Source organism: Ailuropoda melanoleuca, chromosome 2 (assembly GCF_002007445.2).
Source record: "Ailuropoda melanoleuca isolate Jingjing chromosome 2, ASM200744v2, whole genome shotgun sequence".
In the NCBI taxonomy this organism is placed as follows: Eukaryota; Metazoa; Chordata; class Mammalia; order Carnivora; family Ursidae; genus Ailuropoda; species Ailuropoda melanoleuca.
Window position 1 is genome coordinate 69,576,896 of NC_048219.1, and position 11,713 is coordinate 69,588,608.

General features: G+C 40.7%; 1 protein-coding gene across 2 annotated transcripts in view; it reads left to right on the plus strand.

The window, feature by feature from the left end:
* The window catches only part of CDC14A (cell division cycle 14A), a 167,540-nt gene extending 156,087 nt beyond the window's left edge, over window positions 1–11,453 (plus strand). For both annotated transcript variants that reach the window (XM_034653979.1, XM_034653977.1), the window contains one exon: window positions 9,144–11,453. In XM_034653979.1, coding sequence (XP_034509870.1) covers window positions 9,144–9,192 — 49 coding nt within the window. In that variant the 3' untranslated portion in view covers window positions 9,193–11,453. The remainder of the gene's footprint in view (window positions 1–9,143) is intronic.
* Window positions 11,454–11,713: the final 260 nt, after the last annotated feature.

The following is an 11,713-nucleotide window of genomic DNA, read 5'->3' on the forward strand; positions in this document are numbered from 1 at the left end:
CCAGGCTGTGTCCCTTGGCAAGCGCGGCAGGCTGGCTTCTCAGGCAAGGATGCGGCTCCACATAAACCCCGGCTCCAGGGCCGCTGGTTGCAGCTTCTCCAGCCCCCTTCACAGGTGGGGAGCCTGAGCCGAGCCCCAGTTTCAGGCCTGGGGCCTTTGGCCTGTGGACCCTCAGGAATGAAACATGTGGCCACCTCTGCTGGCTTCCAGCTCTGTGGCCGGTGACCTACCACTGTGGCTTGATTTGTTTGTGGGCCTTAAAGAAGTGGATCATATTTTTGCATCCTGAAAGATTTTATTTGTTTATTTGAGGTAGAGCTAGTGAGAGAGAGAGAGAGCACGTGAGCTGGAGGGGGAGGGAGAGAGAATCTGAAGCAGACTCCATGCTGAATGCAGAGCCTGACACGGGGCTTGATCTCATGAGGGAGATCATGACGTCAGCCGAAACCAAGGGTCGGCCACTTAACTGACTGAGCCTCCCAGGCGCCTTTCTCCCACACATTTTATTGTCACATATCTGGGTGAGGGTAAGAGAGCTCTCTGAGCCCCAGTTATAGGAAAACTAATCCCGTTCATGACTCCCCACTCTTATGACCTAATTGCCTCCCAAAGGCTTCCTCCTAGTACCATCATATTGAAGGTTAGGGTTTCAACACATGAATTTGGAGGGAGTGGGGCGCACAAACATTAAGACCATTGCAAGCAGTAAACTAAAAGAGAAAATTAAAACGTGTCTATTGAAAGTGAGCAAAATAAGTTTGACCTATTCCAGCCTAATTCCCTTTATTTACCCCTTAAGTGCAAATTGCTTTCTCTCTGGTAACTACCAGATCTTTACAGGTTAAGAGGTAAACGCTGGTTCTGATGTTTTAAACACTGTTTTTAGACTCTCCTCCCCTTTGAAAACTCCTCCCAGTGATCTGCTGCTCCTTTTGTCCCCATCACTGCCATTTACTCACTCTCATTCCTTGAGGACTTCGGCTTTACTTTGTAGCTACCAGGCTACTGCCGACATTCCCTGTAACATTTTCCTGGTTGGCATGGTCATCATCCTCAGTGACTTAGTGAGTACCTCCAACGTGCCCGGCATTGGACTAGGTGCTTCACATAGGCGTTATCTTATTTATTTAGTCCACAGTTTACAGATGAGGATATCAGGATTCAGAGAGGCAGTGACTTGGCCAAGGTCTCACAGCTACTCTATTTTAAACTTCCCTAACTTGGGTGATCTTTATTTTTATTCACTTGGAAATCCACTTCATTGACCTTTTTATTGCTCAGCACATTGCTTCTGATATCGTGAATCCTGTGAGGCTCCTCTCAGACATTTAGCCCACCTTCTAACCCTTCCCCGTGACCTCTCTATGAGCCCTGCCTGCTTCCCCAGCCCTCTCTGTTCCCTGCCTTCTGTGACCCACAGAGTCCTTTCTGCTTTCTCTTCCCAACACTCTCTGTTATACTTGGGTCTTCTTTCTGTAGCCACTTGATTGCTAGCCTCCAAAATAAGATCAGTTCAACGATTTCGTGTCTGTCCCGAGTCTCTCTCTTTCTAAGCAGTATTGGTGAAAATGCTATCACCTTGCTGCCATTTGACTCCATTTTGAATGAAGTTCTAATTTACCTGGCCCTTCAGTGCTCATAAGTACTTTAGTTATCCCATTTTGGCTCCCTTGTTCTTCCTCACACCAGCTATTCTAAAACTTTTTTTTTCTTTAAGATTTTATTTATTTTTGTGACAGAGAGACAGCCAGCGAGAGGGGGAACATAAGCAGGGGGAGTGGGAGAGGAAGAAGCAGGCTTCCAGCAGAGGAGCCTGATGTGGGGCTCGATCCCAGAATGCCGGGATCACGCCCTGAGCCGAAGGCAGACGCTTAACGACTGCACCACCCAGGCGCCCCCCAAAACTTCTTAACATTAGTTGTCAGCACAGCTGCTCCAGCCTCCAGGGCTGGTTGACTTTGCCTTGAGTCCCACCGAGAACCTAGAATTTCTCAGGAGTGATTTCCCTTAACTGTCCTCTTCTCTAACTCAAAGTGTACCTGCATTGACTTGTCCTTTTTTTTCTTCCCTTTTAGATTATAAGAATCTTTACTATTTTCCCATGGTAACTCTACCCACCTGTACTATTCTTCCTAAACAGTTCTAGGGAGTTGCCCCATTCACTTCCTTCCTCCTTTATGTCTTCAGTCTCTTACCCTCCATTGGCCTGTCTCCTCACCTGCGAAAAGGTACATCCGAATTGGTCAGAGTGGTCTTGCCAATCACTTCCTTCAGTCCTGTCACCTCTCACAATGTCTCCTTTTAAAAGAAAAAAAATAAAATTTTATTTATTTAACACAGTGAGAGCTAGAGAGCACAAGCAGGGGGGAGTGGCAGAGAGAGTGGGAGAAGCAGGCTTCCTGCTGAGCAGAGAGCCCCACATGGCGCTTAACCCAGGGCCCTGGGATCATGACCTGAGCTGAAGACAGATGCTTTACTGACTGAGCCACCCAGATGCCCACAATGTCTCCTTTATGTCCAAACTCGGGGCAGGAGAGGCGACTCCCCATTCTGGTGAGAGTCTCTCCCACAGGCTGCCCTCGACGTCTTTAAGGCCAGATCAGATGATCTCCTTCTTAGTCTTTCTACAGCATTTGACAATGTCAAGCACCCTTTTTGCCTATTATTTTTTTGTCTCCTTTCAGTTTTAGAATGCTCTTTTCCCATTTCTTTTCCTCCCTCCCCTTTAAGCTAATACCTGTCTGTCTTCCTCTGCCCGCCCCTTCAGGATTTTCCCAAGGCTCTGACCCTAGCCTACTTTTGTGTCTGGGTAATCGTCTCCTGGGCATTGGATCTACACATCTAACTTCTTACGGGCATTACTTGGGACAGAACTCACGCTCCTCCCATCGCCTGCTCCTCCTTTCATTTCCTGGCTTAGTAACTGTCATCCAAGCTAGAAATCTGGAATCCTCTTTGACACTACTGCTGCCTTCCCCCTGCACATCCAGCCACTCAGTCCTAACAGACATCCCTCTGAGATGTCTGTTTTGTTCTTCCATTCTCATCACCGTTGCCCTAATTGAGGTTTTCATGGACTATTGGAATAGCCCTTTAAATTTTCTTCCTGCCTTAAGTGTCTCTCGCCTTTAATCTCTTCTCTATATTGCTGCCAGTGTTAGATTTTAAGACACAGGTGATTAAACCGTTCCTGTGTTCCGAATTGTTTATTGTCTCCCCTGTGCCTGTGGGGTCCCGTCTGGATCCCGTGGCTTGCCCCTCGGAGCCCTTCCCCAGCAGACCGTGTGCCTCCCCCCATGTCTCTCCAGCAGCTCCGCCCGGCTCGCTGACGGCTGCCCTGCAGGAGCGCCAGGTCCTGCCTCGTGTCCAAACCTCACGCGTGCGGTTCACTCTGCGTTTCCTCCCTCCTTCCTTATAATTCCTGGCCTGGCTCCACAGGCATCTTTTTGAAGCATCTTTTTGTGACCCGTCCTTCTCGACTCTGGTGGGACTTTGTTTACACCCCCCCCCCACCTTCTCGTTGCTCTCATATTCTAGTTATGCTGTGATTCTCTCTTCCCTCTGCTGGCTTTTAAGCTTCTTGGAGGCATCTTTGTTGTCTCAGGTTCCAAAGTATAGTGAGTGCCTAATAAATATTTATCGAGCTAGAAGTTGGATAATATATCTAGGACCCTGAATGCGAAGCCAAGAGCTAAGGTGCTTAGGAGCCCATTATCACCGTTAGCGCAGGAAGTGCTAACAAAACGGAAAACAGGTTTTCAGCTTTCGTTTTAATATACAGTCATCTGAGAGGGTTTTTTTTTTCCTTCTTCTAGAAATGTGGCTTTACTAAAATACATTTTAACCAAGCTTGCATTGATATAATTTTGGTGTTCAAATGAACTGGCAACGCTCACGAATGGTTGGCAGTCAAGTAGAATGTCAACAACAATCTGTCATCTAACAATTGAGCGTTTTGTGATTGTTGAAAAGCACAGATTAAGTTCACTCAGAAAAAAAGAATCTATTAAAAGTTAGGTAGGAAGGTGAAAGAATATTTTATATAGCATTTTAATTAACCAAAATTGTCTCCTTAAATCTTGGGGTCCCTGAAATGCTTCGAGAACGGTACAGAAAAATGTTTACACCTCCTTCAAAGCTGAATTTATCAAAACACCTTAGCCTTTTTGTGTTCATGTGATGCCAATAAAACCTTATCCAGCAGTGTTTCTCTACTAGTGTTACTGGAGAAGTATTATTATGTTAGCAAAGGCAAAAACTTTCAGTATTGTGAAACCACGTTTGTGGAAATGGGTATCAATGCACACATTTTGTGTGTTGGCAACCTGTAAGCAATACAAAAACTGGAAGCTCTTTATTGCAAAGCCATAAAAAAAAAACCCCAGAGTATAGAAGCAATTATAGATGAACTTATTATTCCTCAGTATTTACTTTTTTCCCATTTGTTCATTAAAATTCAACACTGGAGTTATATATCTTGCCAAACACATTTTTTTTTCTTTTAATTATCTATGCCATGAAAACAAACCACTTTTTAAGGTGCTTTTTTCCTCTGTAGTTAGAACTCAAACCAAGGGTAGCTAAGCAGACTTTTTCTTCCTTAAGGGACTAGGCAAGATGGGGAAATGCAGGAGACAAAAAGTCAGTGTGGCAAAAGCACATGGTGATTGAGAGTCAGGATTTTGACCTAGCAGGAAACTAACACTCCAGGTCATAGGGCCTTTGGTCTAAGTTATTTGAACATTAAGGTGTCATTTCATTCATTTGCTGGCGAGGACCTAAATTTTCCATTATTCTTTACAGCTGCTGTTTTTGATAGTCGATGTATAATTGTATTTATTAACAGTCTTACAGTATTTATATCTATAATTATTAGACATTTTTCTACCGTGATTAGGTAACTGGGCTGTTTAAAAAAGAAACACCTCCAGAATAGCTAAATTTTTAGAGTCACTACCTACATCTGCCAAAACAGATTAGTAGCAAATTTCCAGAGCAGAACAAATTGTCTTGATCTCCTTACCTAACACTTTGTTTTATGTCAAATCTAACTGCTTTCAGGGAACAAGACTTCTTGATGGAAGCTTATATTTTGACATAAAAATTTTGGGGGCTGCAAGTGTAAGGTAATTTTATCCTTATTTTGCAGGCTGAATATTGCTGTATTATTAGTTTTATGGTATTCACACTATAAAAACAGCATATATTCATGATAAACTGGATCTGGTCTTAACTCACCATAATCCTGTTGAACTTACTGGCTCAGGAACTTGAATATTCTGTTTGAGAAATTGTATATATATAAAAATAAGGGCTACCTTGTAAAATAATATTTATACCTCAGGTGCCACTTCCTTCATAACCATATCCGTTGTCATTCCTGAATGTGAAAATTTCAGACGCATTAGGTATTAATTCTTACTGTAGTGATAACAATTGGCCAAGCAGAATTAAAACTTTAATCCGAACACTTAAGCATGGGTATTTTTATAAAGAAAATTTCTTTTTATCATATTCCTGAAAATTACTTTGGATTTGGTCCTAATAAGATTTTTCATTTTAAAATGTCTATATCTCCTTTATAGCATAATAAATATTGCTTTCTCTTTTTGTAGTTTAATATTTCTTTTCTCGCTCAGGATCATACCCTGCTTCTGGTTAGTATTTGTCTGTGTTAGGGTGATAGACAATGTCCAGTTGACTATGCAGTGATCACAGGACAAAAGCTAGAAGTGTCTTGAGGCGTTACACTCTGGTGGCTAAGCATTGGGCTTTAAGCCACACTGCTGAGCTTCACCACCCCCTCATCGTGTGACCTTGGGCAAAGTACTTCACCGCTCCATGCCTCAATCTCCTCATCTGTAAAATGAATTGCCTGGAGCATTTAATGAGTTAATGCCTACAAAATGTTTAGAACTGTGCCTGGTATATAGGAAGTACTCAATAAGTATCACAGAATAATGGACCTCTTCAGTCATATATCTAGTTTATTAAGAATTCTGGATAGTGGTACTTTAACCTATTTTCTGAATAATAAAATCAATAGCAAGAATGATATTGTTTATGGAGTACAAAATACATTTGCATCTTCGCCGTAAAAATTAGTAATGCTAATAGCTGGCTATTGTGTTTTCTGGGAGATTTATTAGAAACTTTAGGATACAGGTAACAGATAAGCCAGAGGCCCTTGGTAAAGCCCCATCATGGAAGCATGTGGAATCTACATGTCACTGTCATCCCACATGACTGCTTCCCCAGTGAAAAGGCCTTGAAATATTAGTTATGTTTTTTTTCAAGTGAATATGTCTTCTAGTCTCTAACAATTTTTTCTTCCCTAACTCCACTTCCATTAAGGTTTTTGTTTTTGATTGAAAATGAAAGGAGGTGAATTTGTTACGAAACGCTGATGTCGGAATAATTTGTTAAGCCCTTTTACTGATCTGTTATTTCCTTTAACATTCTTTACACCATATAAAGAAACCATGGAAGAACTTTGGTATCTTATTTTTATCCCCCAGTGCCAAATGTATACTATTGCTCTTTAATAATTATTTGTCGAATGAATGACAGCATGACAGAAGGTCCATTCTTCAGCCAAATCACGTCTGTATTTGTTTGCAGAGGACCTGGAGCCAATTAGACAACAATAAGGGAGCACACTGGGTGGGTGGGTGGGTGGCAAAGAAAGCAGCAGGGATTGTGCAAAACTGTTATCTGTAGGTTGGATTAAACAGCAGCGAGAGTTTGTGACCTCTGCTGTGTGTAAGGAAAGGCTTCTGCCAGAGGCAAATATGAATATATACTTCATAGGAATGATGGACATCCCTAAAATTATTCTTGACTATTTCTGTTGTCCAGTTCCTTGGGCATCATGATTCCATAAAATAAATAAAGATAGGTACCCACACATATTGACCCCCTATATATTAATGCATATTAAAAATCCTTTACCTGGAAGAAATGTTAGCAAAGGCCACTTGCCTGGTATCTGTTCATTTGCTCTATCTCTGTCTATTGAGAATCGATGGAACTTCAGGGGTGTTTGCAAAAACAATTCTGTTCTAAATTTACGGCAATCTGAGGAGCTACATAGTTTCTGTTAGTGGAAACACGAATAAGTTTTCTAATTGGAACAAAAGCAACATTTAACTAGTCCTGCGAAAGCACTGGCCAGCAAAGAGCATGCACGCTTCTCAATCTTGCTGCTAGAGAGACCCTATGGCCCTGCCCTCCTTGCCTACTTGCCAGACTTCAGAAGAAACTGGGAAAAAGCAGCTAGAAAAGTCATAGTCTACTTCTAATTGTTAGGATGGCAACGGATGGGCCTACAAATTAAACGAACGTGGGGTTGAAGGCATTAGACCGGTTTTACTAGACTTTCCATTTTACCTCTGAGGCTCTCTGTGAGTTCAGGTGTACTTGTATGATAGTACCCTACTTCTTTTTTTTTTTTTTTAAAGATTTTATTTATTTGACAGAGAGAGAGACAGCCAGCGAGAGAGGGAACACAAGCAGGGGGAGTGGGAGAGGAAGAAGCAGGCTCCCAGCGGAGGAGCCTGATGTGGGGCTCGATCCCATAACGCCGGGATCACGCCCTGAGCCGAAGGCAGACGCTTAACCACTGTGCCACCCAGGCACCCCTAGTACCCTACTTCTTGATCGTCTCCCCTGTTCTGAAGGCTTGGCATAAACCACATCCTGCAGTGAGAAAGTCAACCTGACAACCTTTTTCATTCTTCCTAACATTTCCATTCTCCCTCTTCACATTTCACCTCTTCCTGGAAACCTGCAGCCTCAGGAACCACTGCCCTCCCCGAGCCTTCCCTTCCCACTCCTCGCCTCACGCTTTGCTTGTGGACAGTGTTCCTGTCACCCTGCGCACATGATGCACGTTATTGAACATTGACACCTTTGCCTTCTCACTTCATGTTTGTGTGACGGTGTGGGCTTTCGCCGTTTGTGGGCAGGCTGCTCACTTTTTGACTCACAGCATTGATAGATACTTAGTAAATGGCTGCCCATAGGGTATAAAATCCACTGGGATTGTGAAGCATGAGAGTGAACAGAAAGAATTTGAATCTTTTTGCAGATGATTTGCCCAACAGACAGATTCTCTTTACTAAAACGCCTACGATCAGCAAAATGGACTAGTCTCAGAATTGAGAAGACCTATGAATACCATGCTGCAGATCAGTTTGGAAAAGAATTGTTGGGGGAGGAGAAAAGGACATTTGGTAGCAAATCAAGTAAACCTTGCTGTTTTAGGGTGTTAGATTAGAATTGTGCAAAAGAATTTGTTCGTGTTCAGACTGATTTGTGTTCCTTCTTTTTAACTGTTGTTTGCTGCCCAAAAATAAGTATCTGGCAAATTTTTTCGACCTAGCTTTATCTTTTCCTGGTTAATATCTGTTATCAGTGCATTCTTGATTACATATCCCCATCATATTCCTTTTATATGTGATTATCTAATATGACGTGGGAGGGATTTGCATTGTTTACTTTTCTCAAAAGCTGCCCACTATTTGTTATGTTATGACTGCAAGATTCTTCTGCACAAATGCTTTGGGTCTTAAGCTTAGATTTCAAAGCTAGTAGTGCTCTCTGTCCCCCTAAAAGGAAAGGACTTGTAAGCTGTTTATTAAATTCAAGCATTCTTAAGGAATTTATTTAAATGACGACTAATTCTACTGCGTTAGAAGCGCTAACATTTGATACGCATTGGATTCAATAAAAAAGTATATATAATCTTAAGGTATTTTCTAATAAACTTCAATTTAGTTACAGATGTCATTTAATATTTTTGAGTCAAACTCAGTATTATTGCACAAAAGCTTAGAAGTAAGTTTGGTGCCACCTACCAATTTGCAAATAACAGTTAATTTTTAACTGCCGTGAAAAAATTGTAAGCCTTTTAAAATACGGTTTTCTTGCAAACATGTCACGTAATTGAATATCTTATTCTCAGCAAATGCTTTGGGTTTTTTTTTTTCCCTATCCTTTTCTATTTTCTTCGTAGTTTATCTCATTGATCTTTTATATAATAGACGCAAACTGCCTTGTGTTCAAGGAGGAAGCTGCAGGATGTACTACCAGTTTTGTATGTGATGGACTTTAACCTGGGTTTCTGTCTCTCCCCCACACAGTCCCTTCAGTCTGAATATGTTCATTACTAAGGCCCCGCCACTCCGGTGAAAGCGCTCGGCTCTTAGACACAAGGTCTGCATCTGGACGAGCAATGTAGAGAGAGCAGCCGCTTGTCGGAGGAGTCTTTCTGCCTTCCTACCTTAAATTAAGGAGAGCGCTAACATAAGACCTTCGAGAGACTTGAAACCAGAAAACTCTGGCTAATGACTACTCGAAATGCACTGAAACTAGGTTTATGGAGCTGTCAACAATTTTTAAGACAGTCAGACAGTCGTAATGTTGAATTTGGTATTTTGAAAGGTTATTTTTAATGTATTTCCGTAATACATTTGTTATTACATTTATGTGTACAGTGTTACATTATGTATGTATTGTGAACTTTAAAAGACTATTTTGATAAAGTTATAAATATATAAAATTATGTAAAAACTAGACTATATTTTGACTTAGATTTTTCTTGCTGTTTGCTACCAAAAATTTGTACTTTGAATTTGTTTAGTATGGTTTTGTCTACAATGAATACATAATTACTCTTTATGAGAAAAAGTAAGGGAGAAAGTTTTTAGAAAGTGATTTTTATGTTCCTACTCCGAACATGGCACATCAGTTCATTCTTTTGGGAAGTCAGTCTAATATGATGAGTTTATCCAAGCTGATCTCCGGTGAGAGGAGGATGGTCGGTTGATATGGCTTATTTAGGCCATTTCCTTTCCCTCTGTTTTTATTGCCAAGCCATTTCGTTTCACATCCTTATGGGGCTTTAACCATACTTAACATCCAGTTGGAGATCAGCATTCACTGCCTGTTTCTCCTGAAAATGCAGCTTTTCTCTCTGTGAAATAACTCAACATTCCAAATGCCTTTATCTCTTTCCTCCTCTCACAAGAGCCCTTACCCCAGTTAGGACATTCCGCGTTTGGTACGAGGTTGTCGCCTGTGACCACACAGGGTCTGGCACCTGTTTTAAATCGATGAAGAGAAAAAACTGAAGAAAGATGCTGCTAAGTAGTTCTCTGTATCAAAGGAGATATGTTTGCAACAGATGAAAACCCCTAACACACAAGCTAGCGTATCAGCAGCCTGACAGGAGATCGAAGGGACTCCTTACAGGTACCCACAGCCCATTTACTAAGTGTAATCTTGTGTTTCGGCCCCAGAAGCCTGGAGGCTTCGTTTCTCTGGGCAGTTGGGGAGCCTTCAATATTGATTGTTTTCCCTGCTGCTTCAGAACAGATTCCTCACACAGTTAAATGGATCCATACGAAGTGCTCTACTCGCCACCGCGGAGTTATTTATAATCTATTTATTAGGAGGGGGTACCTTGAGGCTGTTACATATGCTTCAGCAAAACATCACGTCCGTGTTTTCCATTTTAAAAAGGCATTTGAATGACTGTTTGGCTCAGGTTCGTGACTTAAACTTCAGTAACTGCAGTACCAAATAATTGCACTAAAGCTGACGGAAAAAAATGAATTGTATGTTTTAGGAGTCAAAAATTAAAATAAGTGGAATTAAATTGTATACCTTTTCTAAAGCTGAAATAGTAAAATATTTTTATTATCAGTTGTAAAAAAAAAAGAAAGAAAAAAGATTGGTTGTATAGGAAGATGATAGTATTTTTTAAAAATTATCAGTGAAAAGTAATTCAGGTGATGGTTGCGAAGTGCGGAAAAGGGAACCATGTTGACAGTTTTAGTTCTGTGAACACTAATTTGTGTGCAGCTATTGAAATGATTGTAAAATTGACTACTATTAAATTTCCATAATTATGTGTGTATATTTGTCGTGTGTATCTACATGTGAATGTCTTACAATTATTTGTACACACGTAGATACTTAGACAAACCAAGAAGTGTATGTATATAACATAGAAAGTATATAGCAAAGTAATTCTACTCCAAAAATAAAACTTGTTGACATGTATTTTGTTATGAATAGTTTACCTTCCAAAAGATATTTTGTTCTATTTTAAAGTGTAGAAGAATGCACTGCTAATAAATAATAAAAGTTTTATGCAATTTATGTTTTCCCTGACTTTTATAATTTGGATTTTGAGTTATCAGTGTACTGAAGTCTCTTTGTAATTTTATATTTGGTGCCTTTCAAGTGTCTCAAGCTCTCCATTCTGGATTTTTAGTTAATCTTTTATTCCCTTTCCAGGTTGTGGCCTTTTTTTGAAGTGTATGACGATGAGCACAAAGAAATCTTATACTCTGCCTTTCACACAAGTCAGATTATGTCAGGCTCTTGCTGTCTTTCTCTCTCTCTAATTTTCCTTTCTGTTAATAAAACACTGATTGTGATGAGAATTTTGGGTCCTGCTTGGTCATTTATGACTATTGGATGATACACTGGTGATCAGTGCCTTTTGAGAAGAATGGCCATTTTTCTTAAAGGAGAAATTATAGAAACAAACCAGATGGGACAAACCTCACCACTTGCACCCATGCTCTGAAGAGTCAGTTTGAGAAGAAGCTGCACCATTTATTGAAGATATTTTATGCATTAAACCGGATCTCTCTGGGTCGTGATGTTTCAGAGGTTTTGCCTTTCTCTTTTGTCTTTCAAA